This window comes from Polistes fuscatus, unplaced genomic scaffold (genome assembly GCF_010416935.1).
Source record: "Polistes fuscatus isolate 324 unplaced genomic scaffold, CU_Pfus_HIC Scaffold23, whole genome shotgun sequence".
Lineage (NCBI taxonomy): Eukaryota > Metazoa > Arthropoda > Insecta > Hymenoptera > Vespidae > Polistes > Polistes fuscatus.
Genome location: NW_025113100.1, coordinates 369,242 through 395,665, shown reverse-complemented (window position 1 = coordinate 395,665; position 26,424 = coordinate 369,242). Strand labels below are relative to the sequence as shown.

Sequence of the window (26,424 nt, the reverse complement as noted above, 5' to 3'; positions counted from 1 at the left end):
TTCGAAGGGGGATCGATTCCACGTGGCCACTTGGAACGTTTTCGAACTCGTTTCACGAGCGTTTTTTCGAATTTAGGATCTTCCTTTAACCCGAATCCACCACCACCACCACTACTTTCATCGTGCAACAACCCACCATCAAACGATTTAACTCATACACACATACATACATATATGTATACGTACGCGTGGAAAACTCTATATGTTATTGCTTCGAGGTTAATTTGTATTCCGCGTTTGCTTTATCGAGAGAGTACACAAACGGAATCGTCAAGTTAGATCGAAAACACAATAGGAAAGTAAAGTCGGATTGGTTCCCGCGTTGTTCTGTTTTCTACCGATTTTAGTGCGAATGATTTTGTTGGGAGTGGGGACGGAAGGGAAGAAAAAAAGAAAAAATATCATAAAATAGAAATAGAGAAAAGAGAGGGGGAGGAAAAACAAAAATGAAACAAAAATTCTCTCTTTCGTCGTTCGAAACGAAAAAAGTTGCAGGAGGGTGGTGAAGGGGAGGGAACGAACGCACGATGAAACGAAATATTAATTTTCACGGACGATTTCGATGCAAATTTTTCCTTATTTTTTTTTTCTCTCTTATAGACGAAAACAAAAAATAATTAAAATAAAATAAAATTAAATATAAAACACCTAGCGTGATATAAATATATGTTTATGCATTTATTTATATATATATATTATTATTTACCATGAATAAATAAATAAATAAACAAATATATTTATATAAGTTTAAAGAGAAATCGAAGTACCAACGAGATTCGTCGAAAACGCAACGATAAGAGAAGAAGGGGGGCAGGTAGGAGTAGGGGGTTGGGGATAGGGGATAGGGGGGGTTGTTGAAAAATGAATATTCATTTGATGAAGGCATAACGTTCGCGCAAGCACGACAGCTTTTGTTGTTCGATGTCGTTGATTATCGATTCGTGTCACGCGAACGGAACAACAACGCGACGCGACGTTCGAAAAAGACACACAAACACACACACACAAATACACAGTCACAGGTAGATACGAATAAAATCAAGAAAGAAAGAAAGAGAGAGAAAAAGCACTGTAAAAAGATAGCAAAGTGACGGTGAAAGTGTACTCGTTTAAACGTTTCAAGTCTCGTGCTTTTATTCTTCCCCAAAGAGCGAACGAGTGAGAGAGACAAAGAAAGAAATAGAAATTGATACGAGGAAAAAAGTATAAAGGAATGAATAAATGCAATCGAATCTAATGTTTAATACGATAAAACGTTAATTCGCTTTTTAAATTAAAAAAAAAGAACACAAAGATAGGAAATAAATGATAAAAGAAATGGTTAAAATAATATCGAATAATGAATACGCGTTCTCGCGAGCAACTATTGCAATATGGGAGGGGGTGGAGGCCAGTATTTTCACTTGGTTCAACGTGTAACATTATTTTGGTTACTTTGTTAATATTATATTTAGTAATTTGAAGAAATCGGTGCTTTAAATATTCTGAGATTGATGAAAAATTATTCTAATTTCCTATTAAAAAAAAATACAACAAAAATAAGAAAATTAATTACAAACTTATGGAAATCATTTCCCCTTCTTTGCACTCCCCATTATACCCCATAGAAATTCAGACTGTAGGTAAAAATATTGAGAACGCAAATATTCCTTCTTCGTGCGAAGAGTATCTAACTGTTAGTTTAAAAAAAAAAAGAAGAAAAAACATACAGAGAGGCAGAGATAAAAATAAAACATAAAAAACAAAATATAAAAAGAAAATAGAGACACGCACGGACAAAGTTGATACGACAGGGTGACGTGCAGAGCATCGGACTAATTTCGTTTTCCTCGGTTGGGTGTCGATCCCCCCGTCGAAAATTTGCGATAGCATTTGAGAGAGATATATGATTTATACACCCTCGATTCAAAGAGCACGTTCTACCAATCCTATTCCCACATCTACCTACCCCTAACCCCTAACCCGGTACAATTTCTCTCACCCCTTTAACGATAGTAGCAGTTCTGAAACCCCACCCCCCATCCCATTGTCGTCGTTAAGTGTCTAGGATCGTATGGTGATATCGTAGCGAACTATACTGTATATACTATCATTTTCCACCACTACTACCACCCTTCCCAACCCCATACTACTCAACACTTTCATCCCCGACCTTTCAATATCAGAGAAATTTACATCGTTGCAATGCATGGCCCTGTGGTACTCGACAAAAACGATCTATTCGATGAAAACGATCGTGAACAATTGTTGGACGATGATTATATAAAAATGAAAATGAAAATGAAAATGATATAGGATTGTAATTTTCAATTTATAAAAAAACATATTAAATGTAACACGACAAACGGAATATAATTCGTGATAATGTAATAAAGTTATGATTAAGTACAGTAAAACCTCTTTTTGTGCGGTGGATAGGGACCGCATAAAAGAAATCGTACAAAAAAATATTCGCTAATTTTATAAATACTTACATGTTATAAACAACTTTGTACGATATACAGTAAAACCTCTTTTTGTGCGGTGGACAGGGACCGCATAAAAAAAGTCGCACTTAGAAATACATCAATTATTTGCGAAATATAGATGTGAAAATGCTTTCAATCAAATGAAATAATTGTTAGGAGATTGTTTAAATCAGATGAACAGCGTCGCGAAGTCCGGATACATCGTCGTCAAGGAGACCATGTAATCAGAGTCGTCCACACATGCATATGTACATTGAAAGAAAACATAAAACTGGTAGCAACGCTGCTGAGATTTAGATACCGCATAAAAATAAATCGCACAAAACAAATCGCACAAAAATAAAATCGCACAAAACAAATCGCACAAAAAGAGGTTTTACTGTATATTAATAATAGATTGTTTCAACGAATCACAATTTGACTCATTTACGATTTTGTTGCAATTATTATTTATATATATGGAAAAATGTAGAACAATTGTTGAAAAGAAATATAAAACAAGGTATATTAATAATTTTAATTGATAATTAATATACTCTGAATAACACGTATCAACATAAAATGTTTAAAAATTTAAAATCTACAAATATTATTATGATATTAAAATAATTCAATCCTGATGTAATCTTACAAATGAGAAATGACGAAAAAGAGAGAGAAAAAGGAAACACAAAAGTAACGACGTGGGGATCTGACCACAGATAAGAAATTTAGCCGTGACAGGTGAAATTTCTCGTCGTTGAAGAAATCCGTTGGAGAGATCGTCGTAAAAAGAAAAAAAAAAAAGGGAAAAAAAAATAACAAATAAAAGAGAAAAAAAGAGTCTGTTCTGTACGCTTTGATTCTCATCGTGAATAATAAATAATATTTTTCCCTCTTCTTCTTCTTCTTCCTCTTCTACTTCTACTTCTACTTCTACTTCTACTTCTACATTTTGTATAAAGCAATCAAATATTTCTCATCTCGGTGTACAATAAAACTTGAATAATTCATTCGAGATTTGATCTAAAAGGGTGGACAACCAACGATGGACGACAAGTATCACGTTCATATTTCAAATAAATCTTAAAAGGTTTCTATCGATCTATCGATATAAAATCGATTGCCATTTATTTCTTTAAGTAAATAGGTCGATATCGTAATGAACGAACGAACGAACAAACAAAAAGGATGGACAGATGGACAGAAACAGAAAGAGAGAGAGAAAGATAGAGGAAATCATTGAAGTTCTGTGAACTTTAAATTGCGCCAGTTCTCAGGGCCAATGCAGTCAAAGCGGTTGGGTGGAGTGGGAGGGGGTAGCATAATGCTCAATAGCACGGATACAAGAGAATGTCACCCCGAAGTTACATCGGGGGTCACGGCAAATTAACCCTCTCGGTAAGAACGGCACGCTCACCAGTTAACTCTACCAAGCATTATTCTCGCGACGAATTGTTCCTACGTTTATCTCCCCTCCCCTCGTACCCTTCCCACACCCTTCTGTCTTTCAGTTTCTGTTTCTGTCCGTTCTAACCTTTGTCGGCTTGATTATCTTTCAAGAAGAAGAAGAAGAAGAAGAAGAAGAAGAAAAAAAGGTAATAATAATGTAATTAAATTAAATGAAACCAAATGAAATTTCAGAGAAAGAGATATACGTCAGTCTTATATTGTAATATTTTGATGGTAAAGAGATAAGATCAAATTTAACTGTAAAATATTCTACACATGTGTGTGTGTATGTGTGTATGTATTTATATGTTGCTATTAAAGTATATACGTACGATTAAATTCATATCATGAAAAATCTAAACGTTATAGAAAAACTTTTTCATATAAAAAACATATTAACGATCGTTATATTTCTCATTGATAAAATAATTATATTTAATATAAAGAATAGAAGATATATACTGAAGCATATATTCTATAATAGATTGATCCAAAAATAATTATCTAATCGTTCTAAAAAAAATACCAAGAGAATAATTTATAGAATACTCAGATTCTGTACATTGATCTTATATGTATAAAAATAAAGTTTGAACTTTCAAATAGGATCAAATTTAACTGCAAAATATTCTACACCTGTGTGTACGTGTATGTATTTATATGTTGCTATTAAATTCATGAAAAATGTAAACGTTAGGAAAAATTTTTCATATAAAAAACATATTAACGATCGTTATATTTCTCATTGATAAAATAATTATATTTAATATAAGAATGGAAGATATATACTGAAGCATATATTCTATAATAGATTGACCCAAAAATAATTATCTAATCGTTCTAAAAAAATACCAAGAGAGTAATTTATAAAATACTCAGATTCTGTAAATTGATCTTATATGTATAAACATAAAGTTTGAACTTTCAGATAGGATCAAATTTAACTGCAAAATATTCTACACCTGTGTGTATATGTATGTATTTATATGTTGCTATTAAATTCATGAAAAATGTAAACGTTATAGGAAAACTTTTTCATATAAAAAACATATTAACGATCGTTATATTTCTCATTGATAAAATAATTGTATTTAATATAAAAAATAGAAGATATATACTGAAGAATATATTCTATAATAGATTGACCCACAAATAATTATCTAATCGTTCTAAAAAAAAATACCAAGAGAGTAATTTATAGAATACTCAGATTCTGTACATTGATCTTATATATATAAAAATAAAGTTTGAACTTTCAGATAGGATCAAATTTAACTGTAAAATATTCAACACATGTGTGTACGTGTATGTATTTATATGTTGCTATTAAATTCATGAAAAATGTAAACGTTATAGAAAACTTTTTCATATAAAACATATTAACGATCGTTATATTTCTCATTGATAAAATAATTATATTATAAAAGAATAGAAGATATATACTGAAGCATATAATCTATAATAGATTGACCCAAAAATAATTATCTAATCGTTCTAAAAAAAATACCAAGAGAATAATTTATAGAATACTCAGATTCTGTACATTGATCTTATATGTATAAACATAAAGTTTGAACTTTCAGATAGGATCAAATTTAACTGCAAAATATTCTACACCTGTGTGTACGTGTATGTATTTATATGTTGCTATTAAATTCATGAAAAATGTAAACGTTATAGAAAAACTTTTTCATATAAAAAACATATTAACGAACGTTATATTTCTCATTGATAAAATAATTATATTTAATATAAAGAATAGAAGATATATACTGAAGAATATAATCTATAATAGATTGACCCAAAAATAATTATCTAATCACTCTAAAAAAAAATATACCAAGAGAGTAATTTGTAGAATACTCAGATTCTGTACATTGATCTTATATGTATAAACATAAAGTTTGAACTTTCAGATAGGATCAAATTTAACTGTAAAATATTCTACACGTGTGTGTATATGTATGTATTTATATGTACGATTAAATTCATGAAAAATCTAAACGTTATAGGAAAACTTTTTCATATAAAAAACATATTAACGATCGTTATATTTCTCATTGATAAAATAATTATATTTAATATAAAGAATAGAAGATATATACTGAAGTATATATTCTATAATAGATTGACCCAAAAATAATTATCTAATCGTTCTAAAAAAAATACTAAAAGAATAATTTATAGAATACTCAGATTCTGTACATTGATCTTATATGTATAAACATAAAGTTTGAACTTTCAAATAGGATCAAATTTAACTGCAAAATTTCTACACATGTGTGTATATGTATGTATTTATATGTACGATTAAATTCATGAAAAATGTAAACGTTATAGAAAAACTTTTTCATATAAAAAACATATTAACGATCGTTATATTCTCATTGATAAATAATTATATTTAATATAAAGAATAGAAGAGATATATATACTAATAATAATCTAATAGATTGATCCAAAAAATTATCTAATCGTTCTAAAAAAAATACTAAGAGAGTAATTTATAGAATACTCAGATTCTGTACATTGATCTTATATGTATAAAAATAAAGTTTGAACTTTCAGATAGGATCAAATTTAACTGTAAAATATTCAACACATGTGTGTATGTATGTATTTATATGTACGATTAAAATCATGAAAAATCTAAACGTTATACGAAAAACTTTTTCATATAAAAAACATTCATATAAAAAACATTAATATAAAGAATAGAAGATATATATATACTAATAATAATCTATAATAGATTGACCCACAAATAATTATCTAATCGTTCTAAAAAAAATACCAAGAGAGTAATTTATAAAATACTCAGATTCAATACACTGATCTTATATATATAAAAATAAAGTTTGAACCTTCTGATTTAAAAGATTCAATTTATCCGTCCTCATTATACCAAAGAGGGATGATCTCGGCGTGGGATACATGGCGCAATTTTAATCTTTTTCTCTAACTTACCGAGAAGATAATCGAGTACGCGTTAGATAAACAAAAAAAAAAAAGAAAAAATAGAGAAGAGAAAGAGAAAGAGATAGAGAAAAAGATAGAGAAAGAGAGTATGGAATCTTCTCTTTCCTCTTTTCTCTCCTCCCTTCTCTCCTTCTCTCTCTCTTTTCCTCTCATCTCGTTGGAAAATAGCATTAGCGATGCAAAACGTAGTGCAGTAGGTAGTAGAGCAGAAACTTCTTGGGCGGCAGAGTTCTATCGTTTTACGGATAGTGGCTGGTTTTCTCTGGAAAACAGCAGTAAATAGCGGCTCGGCCTTCCTTCTATTTTATTCTCCTACTCCTCCCCCTCCTCCCCCCTCCTCCTCTCCATCTTCCTCTTTTACCTCTTCTACTTCTACTTCTTCTTCTTCTTTACTCCTCCTTCGTGGCGCGTTAACTTAATCTAATTACAATATTCACGAATGTAAGTAGGAGATAACGGATTTTGGCGAACGTATAAACGAGTTGAAATAACGGTTGGGAAAACGAGGGAGAACGTTTTCTCTATATTTTTCTCTCTTTCTTATTCTTTGTCCATTACCTTTCTTCCATCCTTTCTTTCTTTCTTTCTTTCTTTCTATACGAAACGTCTCTTCTAACGGAGATAAAAGATCTTAGGAGTTTCAGTGTCCTAGAGTTTTGTACTCGTTCAAAAAACTTTCTTCTTTCTCTTTCTTTCTTTCTTTTTCTGTTCTTTTTTTTTTCCTTTTTTTTCTACGATCGTTCTCGAATTTCTTTCAAAACTACTCCATTACGAGTTAAACCGACGCGGCAGACTTTTCGACTACGATTAAAGATAGCAACCTGTGTGTGTACGTGTGTGTGTGTAAATCTGCTGTTTATGCGATATTCATCTCGCGTCGTATGAATTATTTTAGTTTTGAAAATGATCTTTTAATTCGTCGATAATAATTTCCGGATTATTTTTCTTTTTTAAAGAAAAATTATTGAAATGTCTATCGTTGTTTAAATGTTTAACAAATAAATAGAAATAATTAATTGAAATGAAAAAGGATAGTACACTTTTCTATTTTCTTTGACTATTTTTTTGAACGTATGACTGTTTTTCTTTCAAGTCACTCCATTCCTCTCTTTTATCTAACATTTTCTTCTTTCCTTTCCTCGCATTTCCCCCCTTTTTAGCTTAGAACGATAAGAAACGATCGTTGACAAATTGCTACTACATTTTCTAGAACGTTATATTTCAGACGGTTGACGGACGGTTAGTACTTCGAAAGACAAATCGTAATGGCGAGGAAAATGGCAAGCAAGTTTTAATAAAAATAATATAAGAGGGAGGGAAAAAAAATACTAAAAGAAGAAGAAACAACTAAAAAAAAAATGTGAAAGAAATACGTAAACCATTTTATCTTTCGAAAGAATAATAATAATAATATAATAAATAGAATATATAAATAGAATATAAAAATAGAATATAAAAGAATATAAAAAAAAAAATAAATAGAATAATAATAAAAATTTTTAAAAGATATCTTCGTATTTTTCGATTAAAAAAATAACAGAACTCGATAAATTGCAAATACTCTTCGCGATGTAGATAAATCTTACAATTACAAATGAAATAAATGAAATTTTCCTCGATGATTTTTAACAGAAGTAAAACTTTTCTCTTGTTTTTAAAATAAGATCAAAGAAAAAAAAAGAAAATATATTCGTCGAGTAGTCTCTCTCTCTCTCTCTCTCTCTCATCATTAAAAATGCATTTCCTTCTTTTTCCACTTTCTTCCTATCTTCTAGTAGGACAGTTTTTCTAGCATCAAATTAATAAGTAACTAAGTAACTAATTGTAAGTAGGTAAATCAATACGGACAAAAATTCTCAAGTAAAACGAAAAAAGATAGAATAAAATTAAAACGTTAATGAATCTAAATACGAATTCGTTCGAATGTTTAAATTAAACAAAATAATTCACGTATAAGATAAAAGCCCCCTCGGTTGGCCAGGCCTCCTCTATTGGCCACTTTATGCCACAAAGTGATTATAAATTATATGCTGATGTGCACATGGTGACAGTTTTTTAAAAAAAAAATTCTAATTTTAAAATATCATTGAAAGTAATTCGGATTATTTTAAAAATATATTTAAAAACGAACAAAAATAAAGTTGTGCAAGACTTCTGTTTTTGGATGGTTTCTTGTTAAGTAAGGTAAGGATACTGTGATTTTTATAATCTATATATTTCATTTTTGACAATAGCAACCAAAATATTCTTTTTTTTCTGCAATTAACATAGCTTAAAATTATTATAGAAATTGAAAATTAAGTGATTTTTAATTATTCTCCATTAAAAATATGGTGGCCAAGCATGGAGACAGTATTATTGCCTCTGTTTTTATCATTAGCCAACTTATGGCTATTCGCTTTGAGTTATATATATTTGTACATAAAGTATTCAACTAGTTTTTTTAATACAATGAGTAATTAATTTCTTTGTACACGAGTTTTGAATTATTAAATTTTGATTGATTTAATAAATTAGTTATTAATTAATTATTTATTTTAAATAGGAAACATGGCCAAATGAGGGGACATGCGTGGCCAAAAGAGGGAGAAAGTTGGCTAAAAATAGGGACATTGCAAATCTATGTTTTTTTTAATTTATTATTAAAATATTTATGAATAATTTGTCTTTTCTTTATTTTGATTCAAAGCTGAAAGCTCAAGCTTACAGGTTAAACCATTAGTTTAGATGTAAGTTATTTTATTGAATGAATATAATTTTTCTAAAAAAGAAAACGGCTTAACTGGCCAACCGAGGGGGCTTTTACCTTAATACTATGCGTGGGATCGATCGATATGACGAAATCTATCCTCGTTGCAAAATAAAAAAAAAAAATAAAAAAAAAGATAGAAAAAAAAAACTGTTCATTAGAAAATGGGATAGCAAAGATAAAATTAACGCGAGAGGAGAAAGTCGAAGAAATAAGTTGGTTAGACGTTAGCAACGAAACGTGGGAAAGAAACGGTGTGTCGGTTTGTTCTACGAGAGATAAGATTCACGTTAATAATAGCTAGTACTCGTTGCTATCCTATATTCAGAGTCTACACTTCTGGATTATGTCCGAGTCTATTGGGTCTGGTGCATCCTATGCACCTGACTAAACTTCCTCCCACTTTTGACGTTTATTGTACTATGGGTAATACTATAATTATACTATGAAACATCTATATATATGGTATATAATATACCGGGTGTCCCACGTAACTCCAGTCACGATTTTTAACAATTCAGTTTATACAGGTGCCTCTGTGGGTGTTTTGCAGCATACAGATTTGCTGCTTCGAGTGCATTCCTTTCACATTCGCCAAATATTCGAACCTTTTTTTTTTATTGCGAATCAATACATCAATCAAAAACATATCAACTTTTGTTTAAAGTATTTTTTTTGTCAGGTTATCGCGAGTACTTGAAAAATCGTGACTAGAGTTATGTGGGACACCCTGTATATATATATCAATCAAATATCTACAATACAAATACAGTAGAATGTATATTAATGTATATAGGAATATATATAAAAGCAAATATTTTCTAGTTTGATTCGATTCGTTTACCAAAGACTGCTATCTATCTCTTTTTACCTGATTTTCAAGAGAAAGGCAGGAAACCGCGCGTGATTATGTTCACAATATACCTTCAGTTAGTTGGAAATATGTTGCATAGTATAAAAGTACATGGAATATGAGTCACAGGTGTATTCGCTTAATCACTTACTGCAGTTTAATTAGAAACAATTTGATATCTGCATGTAATACGATGTTTTATAAATTATTAAATCGTCTAGCCAAAAAAAAACCCTCCTATTAGGATTGTTAAACTTTCTATAAAGAAAATTATCGTTCCTTTTTGTTTGTCATCGAATAAGTTACTTAATGGTTCTCGATAGCTTGATTAAAAAAAAAAATAAGAAATAAAAAGATCTCGTAGAAAAGATTCTCGATATTAAAATAATATTTTATCGTGTTTCGATGAATCTAACGAAAGGAAGAAATAAAAAAAGAAAAAAAACGAATCTAAAACGTAGAAAAGATTTATGGATGATTAAAATGGCTTCGAAGAATAAAATGAAATGCAAATGATGCGAATAAAAAGGTACAATATAATTATTATTATCGATAGATATTAAAAAATTTTATTAAGCATAACGCGACGCGAGAACGTGATATAAAAAAATATATGAGATAAAATAAGTATCGTGTATTATAAATTGTATCTTTTATTCTAAGATATTAAATTCATGATTAATAAATTAATAAAACATATATATATATAGAAATCACGTTAAAAAACGAGCAGATAATTCGATAGAAATTATACAAAATCGTTCACTCGTATTTCCTTTTAATATTAATTCATTGATTTTAATTCAACTAAAAAGTAAGTTAGTAGAATAAGTAAGAAGAAGTATTATTTTCAAAAGAAAGACACGACGGTCAAGGTTAAAACCCGATCTCAACTAATCACGATTAATTCCCCTTACTACGATGACAAAAATGAAAGTAGATTTACAACTTAAGAGAATAATAATACCGGGTGTATCCGAATAAACGAATTTATTATATTTCTAATTGTAGAAACCTTATCTCTTAAATATCCTTTTATTTCTATTTATATCTATCTATCTATCTATCTATCTAACGATCTATCTAAGATACGTGTATCGATTCGTGATTCGTAGTACTACCAGACACGCGATATTAAGGCTGGATAAGATCAACAAACTATTAAAAAAGAAGGAAACAGGAAAAGGTTGATTGAAGCAGAACAACTAGTACTACAACTACTACTACTACTACTACTAGGTAAAATACATAGAAAAGAAGAGATGGAATGAAAAGTGAAAGATAAAAGAATAATAAGAGTAACGAAAAACATCTAAGAAGTATAATAAAAAAGTAAGGATAACAAGCATAAAAAAAAAAAAGAAAGAAAGAATAAGATGATCTCGAAATGTCTGTTAAACACGACAGTGTTCGGTCTCTTTGATAAACGTCGATAACTTCTAAGCAAAAGGGGGAAAACTAGCTTCGAGAACACACACACACACACACATACACATACACCATGGTTAGACTCCGTGGAATGACTTTAACGGCGAGTTTGCTAGCGGTTAATAATAGTTCGAGTGTGGAAAGTACTCTTGGGCCAGGCCTATTGGGTGGCACGGGTCAGGTGTGCTCGTAGAAAGCGAAGCCCTGCTTTTGCTTGCGTTTCGAACTAACACCGCGTCAATGTAAAAGAGAAAGAAAGAAAAAATGAGAGAAAACACGTTATACTATTCTGAAAGATTGCCCAAGTCTCGAAGTTACCAATTTGATAAAAGATTATACACTTCTTTTTTTGCGACTATATTCTGAAACAAATTCACCCACCCACTCCCCCACCTCTCTCCCTTCCTCTGCACGTTATCCGAAAAATCTTAATAACTTTTAAAAAGTGTACTTTTTTTCTTTTCTTTTTTATTTTTTTTTTCGTCATCCTACGATCGTTTGAAACTTTTCAAGAAAATAATCCGACGAAATACCTATTTTGTCGTTGTTATCTCTTTTTCCTTTCTTTAAAAATAAATCATTAAAACAAAATGGATAAAGAGGGAACGTTATTATAGTCGTTAAAAACTATTATTAGTTATAACGTATACGTGATACACGCGAGTAATGCGAAACGTCAAAAAGTTATTTTTATCAAATTGCTAAGAATAAATTCAAACAATAATTGACCGATTATAGAAAGAAAACTTTAATCACGAGATTAATATACCTAATTCAAAAATAATACTGCGATAAAAGAATAATTGCATCGTGTGCGTGTCATCGTCGTCGAGTATACTACTTAACAAATATACTTTTATATATATTTACACACACGCATCGTGATAACACGTTTTACACGTGTAAAACGTAAAAACATTTTGAAAAAATTATTACAACCCACAGGTAAAATAAGTATTATCGAAAATATACTTTAATATAATTTTATAATATTTTGTTTTGTATTATTATAAATAATTAATAATAATATAATTATTATTATTATATTAAATAATAATTTAAATTATTATATTATATTTAAATTATTATATTAAATAATAATTTAATTAATTTAATAAATTTTATAATATAACAAAGAGAGACGAAAAATTCGTTCAACGTCGACAATGAGAATAATAAAAAGTATAAGTTTTGTAGAAAGAGGAGGAGGTGGAGGAGGAGGAAGAAGGAAGAAGTTTGGTGAAGGAAAGGGGACAGGGGGGAGACAAGGGAGAGACAAGGGGGGGTTCACTTTCTCCCCTCGGAGTCGTCCTCAATTACATGGAGTCAAGAAGACGAGACTCGCGCGTAATTACACGGCTGAGGTGGCAGTAGCCGACCGAGCGAATCGCGAGCCATCCTTTTCCCCCCTCAAACCCCCCCCCAATCTCCCCCTTCCAACTTCCACCATCACCACTTCCTCCTACCGCAAACCGTACTTTCCTTTTCTCTTTCTCCTTTCTTTCGTTTCTTTTCTTTTATTTTCCTTCCGTTTTAAAACATATTAACTTAAGTATCCGAATAATAGTCAAATCTAATCTGATTTAGTATATTTTATCACATTTTTTTACGAAATAATGGTGTCTTTAGGAAAACACGTTCTTCGCGAGCAATTTTAAAAAAAAACACGTATGATTATTGTAATATTCATTTTTCCTAAGAAAAAATAAATAAAATAATATAAATATTAATAAATTTATGAGGGGGTGAGGAAAAATCTTAGAAAGTAATATTACTCGATCGTATAAAAAATAATCGTTCGTATCAAGTATCTTAAGAGAAAATTTCTCTTTATCTTTTATAAACATAACTTTCTATTATATTATAATAATACTTTGAGAACCCTTTATGTCCGTGTGTGTGTGTGTGTGTATATATATAAAACACGCGTGTGTCACAAACGACGAAAGTAACTACGGATGTAAAGTTCGCGTTTAAAAGAACACGACGACGACCTAGTATCGGCAAGAGAAACGATTTCTCGAATGTCGCTAGAAAGCGTATCGAGAGAAAGAGAGAGAAATAGAGAGAGAGAGAGAGGAGAAGAGAGAGAGAGAGAAGAGAGAGAGAGAGAGAGACTTTGGTCAACGTATAATACGACGATACGTTTCCAAATGACCGATATTAATCGGCACGTTTATCTGTTCTTCTATTCTTGTTCTTTCTTCTTACTTATTTCTTATTTTCTTAACATTTATTTCTCCAAACGATTGTATCAGATATTAATCGGATCTGTAAAAGCTTATCGAAATCTTAACAAAAATTGGACAAGAAGAAGAAGAAAGGGGGGCCGACTCGTAGGCGCCATTTTGGAGAACGGATATCCGAAAGATAAGATTTTTAACACACTCGAATGGGAAGAAAAAGAAGAAGAGAAGGAGAGAGAGAGAGAGAGAGAATGTCAAGCTTGGTTGTTTCTCTGGCATTCGATCGATCTGATAACGATTGGACGAATTTCGGAGGGAAAGAAAAGCACCCACCACCACCACCATTTTGGAAGATATCCAAAAGTACCATAAGTGTGACACGGAAAAAGCTCTTCTCATTTCATCGCTAAAACTTTGAGAATGCACTCCAGAGATTCAACTGAATTTCTCTCTCTCTCTCTCTTTCTCTTTCTCTCTTTCTATTCGTATACTTAAAAATTGAGCAAAGAAAAAGAATTCGTATTACCGTATATTAAATCGAGTATAATGAAAAATAATATTAGGCAAGAGAAAAACGGCAAGATATTTTTCTCGAGTGCTGAGAAAGTTATCATCATTGATATAAAAAAAAAAATAAAATAAAAAGAAAGGGGGGGGAACTACGATGATAACCATTAAAAGAGCAGCAAAGGTAAATTCGATACGTATTCTATTCTAAAGGAAGTAACAAGTTTAATATTTGCAACGAGAGAATAAAATGAATAGAGACCAAACGAGAAAGAGAAAGAGAGAACAACAAAAAAAAGTAAGAAGGTGAATGAGGGAGAAGGAGAAGGAGGAAGGGAGTGAAAAAAGGAGATCGCTAAGGAAAAGGGATTAAACAAAAAAAATAGATAGCAAGAGAATATAAGCGCTATTATACGCGTATATCTATATCTATCTATATATATTCTTATTATATATGTGATCCTTATACATCGTATCGATGATGAAGGAGAGCTCGAAGGAACCAAGCTGTTACAAGAGAGATGACTGACAAGGTATTGCAATGCCGAATAGTAAAAGTCAGAGAACAATGGTTAGAAGCGGAATAGTACAACAACCAAGACCTTTGAGGCAATCGGATAACTGGAAAAAATCATGAAACACAATGGATGGCAATACGCCCTTCCTTCTGGCTCTCCCTCCCTTAACCATCTCTTCTTTCTCTCTTCTCTCTCTCTCTTTCTTCGTTCGTTTCTTCCTTTCTTTCTTTCCCACTTATACCACTATTTCTCCTCTTCCTTCTACTTTTCTACCATCCTTGTTCTTTCTAAGCATTCCCTAACGTAATCTACCGTCCGCCCACCGTGGCCGCGACTCGGCACACCCACTTGACCTCAATGTTAAAAGAAATTAAATTATGTAGGCACTAATACGCTCTATGGGCTTCCAAAAGGTCTGATATTCTTAGACCGCCTTAGGTACGATCAACGATTCATTTTACGAACCACGCTAGGAACCCCTTTTTTTTCTTATCTATTTAAAAATACAACAAATTATTATATTTTCTTTTCTATCTTCCTTCTTCTTCTTCTTCTTTTCTTATTCTTCTTCTTATTCTTCTTATTCTTCTTTTTCTTCTTTTATTTCTTATTGTAAAGAATTTCTTTCTTTTTCTTCTTTTTTTTTTAAATCCTGATAATATATATATATAATAAAATTATCATCAAATTTATATCTGAATCGAAATACAAGAGCTATGAATAAACATAATTATTAACAAAATTGAACGTTATATTACGTAGAAATAAATGTTTCTATGTATTGTGCATTTTTTTTCTTTTTTTTTTTTTGTTAATTTAAATATAAAAAAAAAATTGGATATCTAAAATCCATAGTACCATCTATTTACTCGTCGTATAAATTGATAGCTACTATGAACGACGTTACCATAGAACTTGACCGTCGATAAAATAGAAAACTAACAAGATTTTCTAAAGAAAGTTAACTTATCTACAGCTGCAATATCATCTACGTATATACATATATCAAGTTATAGTTACACATTTACTTAAATAAATAATTTACTAGTAAACGTATTCTAAAATTTTACTACTACAAAAAAGAAATACGATGCAATTATAAATTAAAATTTGATTGAAATAAATCTTAATTTTGTGTTAACAGTTTCAATTTTGTATCCGCTTCAATTAAAATAAGAAAATGATTAAATAATGTTACAAGTTTGACTCGTACGCATTGAAAAGTATTTACCTTGTAAATTGTCCAACATGTACGACAGCAGCTTGTGGGTTCCAGATGGTTCTCCGTATAACGCCATTACCTCCTTGCTGAGAGGATTACCTTGAAGTCCTAGCACTTGTAACTGGAATAATTTTCCTAATTCGTACGGTAACACGCGAAGATAGTTTTGGTTTAATAACAACTCCCTGAAAAATCAAAATTAAATAAATTATGTATTAAAATGTATTTGAAATGTTATTAAAATATGTGCGCGTATAGAAAAAAATTCATACTTGAGGTAGATGAGATCCCCCAATTCCGCAGGTAAACTGCGCAATTTATTGCTACTCAAATCTAAAGCACGTAAATTAGTTAAACGACATATCTCTGATGGTATTCTTTGTAGACTATTGCCGTTTAAATACAATGCTGTTAGATGAGTTAATTGCCATAAATTTGGGCTTAAATTTCTTATACTGCCTGTTATCTCCAACTCCGGCCAATAAGATTTCTTCCCGGAGTTTGCGTCCTCCGTGGACATGATAGTATGCGTACGATGTGGATTAGAATTTTCATACTTGTCCTTGTGGTTACGGGACATGTTAAATCCTTTAAACAATAGAAACAATATATATTAGTATACTACATAATCAATATATAATTGATACAATACATTTATTGTAATATATATCCAACGATCAAAGTAATCGTCTTCTAAATCTATCGACTATCTGCGAATAGGTGTATACTTTTGCAAATAATAAACTATTCTATGCTATAATATATTATAATGGTGCTCACGATACTAAAGATTTTAATTACAAGTAGTATGTCTAAAAGCACGATATGTTTCTTTTGCATTATTTGATTGAATATAGATAACAAATATGATTCTACAGGTTATAATGTATCGAGCGAACTATCACTGTGCGCAGATAATAATTACTATTTCCTGAATAATTTTAGACAAAGGTGCAATACGATAGCTTCTATCCAGACCATAATTTCTTTAACAGCGGATATTAACCTGACTCGTTAACAGATAAAGCGTACGGTAAGTATAAGAAAGTTTAGCTGAAAGTTTTCATCGACTTAAATTATTTCAATTAAATAATAATAATGATTGAAAGTATAACGTTAACGTTTTAATAAAAATATATTAAACTTTCCCATACATTACTTAACAACGCTGTATACTATTGCTATGCTCATAACCTATTTGGAATAAAAGCAATGATATTCTAGTTAAATTTATTTAAGATGAAAAGATCTAAATGTTATTAATATTAATATCGATTAACGATTATACGTAGATCATTAATATATCCTCGATTAAATGAATTTGTGAATAATAATAGTCATTTGAAAATGTTGGAAATATCCTTCCTTCCTAAAAAGTTCATATGTTCCGGACGACAGATCCTTTGAGTTGAATTAACTTTCTCAGCAGCAAGACCATTCGTACCTGTCAATTTTAATGCGAAAACCGAAGGATACTGTTACGCACCTTCATCTACCTCTTAGCACACACGAAACACGCGAGGAGTTGATTCCGAGAGAAAATTATCGCGTAAACAAAACTACCTTGACAAACACAAATCCTCCATTTATCAACTTCACCGATCGTGAACTACAAACGTTTCTGATTGGCTACTCCACCGTCGAAACTACTCGAACTAGATGAATTTACCGAACTAACCTTAGAAATATTTTTGTTACTAGAAGTGTATACTATATAGGAAATTTTCTTTTTGTCCAACTGTCGCGTTCTCAATATCGATAAATTCTTACTAAATTTCTTTGCTTTCCGATTGGTCGATATAAAACATCTTTTATATTTAAATAATAAAAACTACATAATATTTAAAATACTTAAATATATATAAAAAAAAAGATTAAAAATTTGAAAAAAGAATGAAAATTCTAAATAATTATAGAATTAACAATATTTGTATAGATTAAATTGAAAAAATTCATCCAAAGAGAGTGGTATTGATCGGTGGTGCCCTCTTGGGACGAACTTGGCAAATACTTTATACAAGGATGCAACGATGCAACGGTGCAACGGTGCAACTAGATCACTTATAAATTTGAAATGAATCTTATTCAAATATCATCGTTCCTAATTTTATTCTAAATGTATAAATTAATTATCATTTGCAAAAAAAAAAATAAATTTACGCTTGATGAATATATATCTAAATACAAAAAAAAAAAAATAAATAAAACAAAACAAATAGTACGTAGTGTGTTGTTTACGATTTTATACAAAATCCCATAGACGACATTTACGTCTTCCGGTAATTTTATTCGCCCACGCGCGTAACTTTCATCTCGTTTAAAATCTTTTGCATTTCACATTTTCTCTCTCTTTCTTTTCTAATCCGAGAAGGTACACACAATATCCAAGTAAATGCGTACTGTAATGCGTATATATATATATATATATATGTATTATATATAGACAGATATATTATGCATCTACTGTTCTTAGAGATATATCTATTTCACGTAACCAGCTTCCGCGTGCGCAGGAAAATAATGTTTCATTGAAAACGAGATGCGTTTTAAGAATAATCAATCCTACGAGGTAATCACGATTATTTCTACGAAATAAATTGCGCAAAGAGAATATATATATGTAATTGAACTCGCGTAAAAATTGTTCATAAATTCATTAACAAAAGATAAAGGACGAATGAAAGGAAAAAAAATGCGTAAATTAAAAAATTACGAAAATAATAATTTTCGAGAATGTTAAAAAAAAAAAAAACGACAAAAATGTGTCGAATAAAAAACGACGTTAAAATTCAACGGAGAGAAGAATCCGAGCGTATTATATCACGGAAAATTAAGTTCCAAAAGGGAAACGAACTGAATCGTTCTAACATAAGAGCAGAAACGTTCAACGGTGAATGCATTTCAGTTTCCATGCAGACGCCTCCGCGTCTAGACGGGTTCGAGCTTGGCTACCACCTTAACAAATCTATATACGTACATAAATATATACTTTTATCTACACATAAATACGTACACGCGTAAATGATCTAGAAAATGATTACTACCAAGAAAGAAAAATTATTTAACGTTACATTAAACGTAATCCTAATTATGATATTACATATATAACAAAATCAATTTTATATAATAGGATTGGTTGAAAAGTTTTGAGCCTATCAAGAAAACAATCGAACATTTTTCCGTACGATGTAAAACGTTGATATTAAAGAAACAAAAATATGATTATTATTGGTCGCCTAAACTAGGCTACTATTTGGTCATCCTGTAAATAATGCAAGCAACGTTCAGGGGTAAAATATCGAATAAATGACACATAACTTTATTACGAATTACGATAAATTTTCTATCGAAGAAGTACTTGCGATTATAAAAAAAAAAAAGAAAAGATACCTCTCTTTGTACTTTTTTTTATTTTTTTCTTATTGTCAACTACGTTTCCGGAAACGTAGAGTTTCGATGCTTCGGCAACAAGGCAAAGAAGATACTACTACTACTACCTAAGAGTGACGTAACCACAAAACGTTCATCAAACGTAATGGCTATTCCCCTCGACCACAAAACTAAATGGAACTCGTTTCACGATGATTTTACTATTACAACGGCATCGATTCGTTTCTTTCCTTGGGCGCAACTTTCATCAATTTTCTCTCAATTCGTTTGTTCTTTATTTCTTTCTTTCCTTTTTGTTTATTCTTATACTTACATTTTAGAAACAATTACAAATTTCAAGAATTAATATATCGAATAAACGTTACATACGAATTATATATTGAAGTTATACTTCTTTTGGCGCGTTGGGGAAAATGTAATGGGGAGTGATTTTGTTCCGAGCGACACGAAAAATCGACACCATGAAGTTTGTCGGTATTTACGACGCGCGGCAAAGCGATTTCAAGTATACGGCGTGAAGTTGTCTTCTCTTCTTCTTCCCCCCTTTTTTTCTCAAGCGGGTCACCCATCCAAATACTAATCGTACTCAGCGCTGCTTTACTTAAATAATCGAGCGGGAAACCAATGCTATCACAGCGCCATGGCCGTTGACGCGTGAAGTTATTCGATATATCTCCCTTATATTTAGTGTGGACTGATATCTATATTATGATATATTTTTATTCTTTCTAATATATATAATATATCGATAATAAATTTAAATAAATAATAATAATAATAATAAATTTTTTGTTGTTAAGTTATTTTTGAGGTTATTGAGGTTATGTTAGTTTTGGTACGGCAAAGAAGTATAACTTCTTACGTGCGTACATAAGTACACACACCAGTTTTTTTTCTTTTTAAATATTATTATTATATATTTTATATTCCTTTTCGATGAGAGAAAATCCGAAATACGAAAATCCGTGTTGGTATTCGCGCGAGAAATTTCTTCTAAGACATCTTTGCTTATCCCTCGGATATGACGGATTAGTTTTACACACACACCCACACAGATACACTCGTATCAGACAGAACACGTAATCTTGCTGGGGAAAAATATCCAACGTGACAAATAGGGTAGGACGTTCCCTTAAATCGATAACCACCACCGACCAACTTTTGGGGGAAGATTGGCCCCCTTTCCACTCCCCCCCCCTCTCTCTCTCTCTTTCTTTCTCTATCTACGGTTCATACTTTTTTCTTTCGCGAAAGTAGAACGAAAATAATATTTCATCTTCGAGCTAATAACTAACAACTCTTTTCCTTTTCTTTAACCTTCTTTTTTTTCTTTTTTATTTTTTAACGGAATACCCAATTGGTGTTGCGAATAATATAAAGGATACTTAAAAACAAAAAATATATATATAGGATGACACATTATTACAAGAATATGATTAGAGTGAGGAAACAAAAAAATACATTCGAAAAGGAGTATAGTAATTTTTGAAAACAGTGATCTTGACATTTTAATGCGAGGCACGATCATCCTCCTTCTCCTCCTCCTACTCCCCCTCCTCCACCCCTCTCACAGTCGTCCTCGTCTCGTCGAAAATTCTTTTACAGAAAAAGTCACTTCTCTCAGTTGCAAACTACTACTACTACTATTAAATCGTACTCTCTCGAGATTTGTGTCAGAAATTTGATTGTAAAACGTGTCTGACAATCCGTGTGTTGTCCTACGTTAGAAACGAAAATTTGTTCTTATATTTTCTTCTCTCTCAATTTTTCTTTCTTTTCATACAATTGTCATCTTTTATGATTGACAAGATACGTTGTAGAACAAAAAAGAAAAGAAAAAAAAGAGAAAACAAAAAGATAGAACGGGAAGAAGTTAATCGTACTTTCGAAATTTGTCATAAATCGTAAAGAATACGTTACACACACACACACACAACAACAAAATATATACACATATACACGTGGGTGGATTGAAAAAGTATGGAAATTAAACATTTATTTTTTCAACTCACCCTCTCCTATGATTACATAATATAATAATAATAATTATAATAATAATATATAAAAAAAATAATAAAAAATATAAATTTATATAATATATAAGGAAGAAGTTGCATAAGGGGAAAAAAAAAAGAAAAAGAAAAGAAAAAAAATATTAGATTAAAGTAATGGCTCGTTACCGTTCACATTAGTCCGATTATTTTGTTGGAGATCTTTATCATTCAGCCATGTGGTCGACCTTTGACATCGATTATCGATACGATGATTACAGCACGCTTAAGTTAACGGCCATCGAAGCAATTTTCCACGACCCTCTCCCCCACCCCCCTCCCCGTCTCCCTCCACCCCCTCGCCACTCTTCTCTCCCTTTCTTTTCATTTCTTTCTACTAACGAACGATCGTGAACGATAGGCAATGGCTAATCTGGGATAATAATTCGATAACGTTTAGAAAAAAAAAAAGAATGAATTTCCAGTTAAACGCAAGTACCCATTTTCCATTTCTTCCGGGGAAAAAGGTTTCATTAATTTTTGTTCTTTTATATTTTATGTACATTTTTATCGTGAAAATGATTTATATCGAATGACTTTCCTTTCATTGGAAATGATTAATTAATTGTTAATTAATATCTTTTTTCCTCCCCCCCCCTACCTCCGTGAAAATCTTCTATGCTTTGCTTTACGTAGAAAATTTATGTTTGTAATGAAATGTAAAGTAATATTTGTCTATTGGAATTTATTCATGCACTTGGTTGTTCTTTTAAAAACCAACAAATAGACGTCATTGATATTATCTACCAGTTCTACCTATTTTAATGACCAAGTTCTATGCAATTACGTTAAGAGTTTGTGGATGTTAAAAGAAAGGAAAGAAAACGGTACGTACGTTTAATGTAAATTTGTCGCGCGCTGTTAGGCAGAACTGTTGCGAATCTAATCGAGCGTAAAAATAAAAATTCTATTTAAGTTTATTATATCGGTTAACTATACGTAAACCGCGAATTGTTTCTCCACCTAACATCTAGGAAACTCGAAATTGTAGAAACAAATATATAAATAAATATGTATATTTATACAGTCAATGAACTTACAAAAATGTATCTGACACGTGTTCCAACGTAAATTAAATATCCTAATAAAAAGGATAAATAAATGAAATAAAATATAAATGAAAATAATAGAATGAAAAAAGAAAAAGAGAAGAAAGTCTCGACTGAAAAGTCATCGAATATTATTAAATCAAAGTGCGTATACAAAATTAGAACAAATTATTTGAATATACGATCAATTAATATATAAATAATTCAAAATATATACAAACTATATATATACACCCTATTCTATTTGAATATTAAATCACAAAAAATACAAATATATTATCATCGTAATTAATTCAAAATTATTAGGGGTGCATTTATTATGTTGAAACTGTATAATGAATAGTCCTTTTTGTAATATTTACTTTGAACAAATTATTAATTTAAAAAAAAAAACCACCACGAACATTTGATTCCTTCTAACTTCTTCTCTACCATATATGTATTTTGAAATAATAATAATAATATAAATAATTAAAAATATATACAAACTATATATATACACCCTATTCTATTTGAATATTAAATCACAAAAAATACAAATATATTATCATCGTAATTAATTCAAAATTATTAGGGGTGCATTTATTATGTTGAAACTGTATAAAATGAATAGTACTTTTTGTAATATTTACTTTGAACAAATTATTAATTTAAAAAAAAAACCACCCACGAACATTTGATTCATTCTAACTTCTTCTCTACCATATATGTATTTTGAAATAATAATAATAATATAAATAATTAAAAATATATACAAACTATATATACACCCCCTATTCTATTTGAATATTAAATCACAAAAAATACAAATATATTATCATCGTAATTAATTCAAAATAATTACGGGGTGCATTTATTGTGTTGAAACTGTATAATGAATTGTATTTTTTGTAATATTATTACTTAAAACAAATTATTAATTTAAAAAAAAGAATCCACCCACGAACTTTTGATTCATTCTAACTTCTTCTCTACCATATATGTATTTTGAAATAATAATAATAATATAAATAATTAAAAATATATACAAACTATATATACACCCCCTATTCTATTTGAATATTAAATCACAAAAAATACAAATATATTATCATCGTAATTAATTCAAAATAATTACGGGGTGCATTTATTGTGTTGAAACTGTATAAAATGAATAATATTTTTGTAATATTATTATAAAACAATTATTAATTTAAAAAACAAACCACCCACGAACATTTAGTTCATTCTAATATTTGTACATACCATATATGCATTTTGAAATAATAATAATATATATAAATTTTCGTTTCATATCGAGATGACCGAAATGATTCGAATGAGAAATTGAAAAAAAAAAAAAAGATTAAAGGGATAAAGGTGTGTGTTGGTGACTTTCGCACGTTATCGGGAGCTTATTACTCTCGTTAGAAGCACGCGCGTGGAATCAAGGCCGTGGGATCGGGCCAATTCATCCGTGTGTTCCGACCTTGCGGCACTCTCGAGCCTAGTAACCGCGATGAGAGAGGAACATGTACATATCTCCTGGTGGCAGGCATTCACCGACATCGAGAAGAAAGATTGTAAGAAGGAGAAGAAGAATAATAATAAGAAAAAGAAGAAGAAGAAGAAGAAGCGGAAGAACCGGCTATTTCTTTCCCCTTCTCTCCCCCTTTTCCCCCTTCTCTCTCTCTCTTTCTATCTTAATCTCTTTGCTTCGGATTAACCTACGAATATATCATATATAAATATATATGGTTATATATATATATATACAGGGTGTCTTAGGTTTCTTTTACTACAAACTCAAATATTTGTCTTTATTTTTAACATGAAATTTACAGGAACTTTTATGTATACTGATTTTTCTATTAGAATCAATCAAATGATGACTCATCTTTGAAAAGTTATATATATTTTATGATTTAGGTATGTATAGTAAGTAATATATAATTTATGCAATAAGTATTTTTGACTCGTCAAATTGTACTTAATAATATTTGGAAGAAATTCATTTAAAATATTGACAATTATTGTGGTATTTGATTCGTGTCGAATAATGTTACACTTGCGTAAGAATTTGATCAGATTTTTGATATTCGATTAAAATATCACTAATACGAATATAATTATCTCTTGATAAAATTCAGAAAATTGATGCATCATTTATAAGACAATTTTTGTTTCAATGTTATAACTATAGTAAAACCGATCAAAGTATGGATTTTTTTGTTTAAATAGTTTTCACATATCATTAAAAATATTTAAGTAGGGATTCTTTAAATTGGGACACTCGGTATAATAATTAATACGTGTATAGAATAACACGTTCGAAAATAAATTGAAGAATATCGGTGACCCTTTCACTGCACTTCTTATCCGCAATCGTCAAGAGAGAAAATAAAAATAAAAATTACAAAACCCCATACGATAAGACGACGGTGTTTTACTCGTGTGTGCCAAAGCGGAGCACCCACGAACTAGTACGACTCTACTTTCATCGTGATGCGCCATATTCGATTCGTCCCACTCTCCGTTAAGTTTTCTTCTCGACGAACTCTTGTGATCAAAAACAAAACGAGAAAAACAAACAAAAACAACAAATACACGAGAGAAACGAAAAGTGCTTTCGCCAGAAATCCTTTCCTCTGGGGGTGTAGGGTGTAGGGTGGGCGGACAGTGGGGGGTTTAGGGTGTCAAAGGTCCTTTCTTATTCTTCATTTACTAACTTTCTTTACTTTGATCCGATCGAACAACCATATCAATATAATATTATAATAAAAATAAGGTTAAAAAATTCATCCTCCGAACATTTTGCTGTTCTCATCCTTCTTTTCTTTCCCCAGTACCCCCCCTCTCTTCCCACGTGAAATTCTTTCAAGTAGAAAGGTTAAGGTCGACCTATAGACTGAACGAAAAACGTTTCCCCCTAGCAACGTGTCATCGTAGTTTCAGATTCATTCCCATTGTGACCTGTTCGTTTTCAAGAAATCCCGTTCGTTCGTTGGTTCGTTTTTACCTTAGTCATAATCCGTCCTGACCTAATCCAATCTTTGAACCCTCTTTCTTTCTTTTTTCTCAACTTTCTTCCCCACTCCAGCACCCCTCCAGCCCTCCTTCTATGCATCGAGGTCAGTCATTCCTTCTTTCTGCACTTCTTACGGTATTTCTAAACATCTTTATAATATACGAGATATATATTGTGGTTTCTTAATCGTTCAGATCAATTCATTCAATTAAATAAAATCAAATCAAATTAAATAAAATAAGAAAAAAGAACTTTTTTAAAGATTTTCTTTTTCTATTTTATATTTTATATGTATTATATTATTTTATATTTTATATGTATTATATTATTTTATATTTTATATGTATTATATTATTTTATATTTGATTATATTGTTTTAAACTGATTATTCTGTTTATTTTTTTTTTTTGTGAAATTTTGTTATTTTTCTTTTTGACATTAAAAGACAGAAATTCTTGATAATTGTAAAATGACTAATCAACGATCATCGTCATGTAAGAACGCGTCCTATCTGTATATCCAGACGAACCACATTCACGAATATGGTATCTCCATTTCTCTATCTATCTCTTTCTTTATCTCATTC

General features: G+C 30.6%; 1 protein-coding gene across 1 annotated transcript in view; it reads right to left on the bottom strand.

Moving 5' to 3' along the window:
• Nucleotides 1–26,424, bottom strand: part of LOC122518175 (CCR4-NOT transcription complex subunit 6-like) — a gene marked incomplete in the record, with an annotated part of 788,395 nt that overhangs the window by 639,266 nt on the left and 122,705 nt on the right. The window contains 2 exon segments of the mRNA XM_043636924.1: nt 16,351–16,526; nt 16,614–16,929. Of these exon segments, the coding sequence (XP_043492859.1) occupies nt 16,351–16,526; nt 16,614–16,929 (492 nt within the window).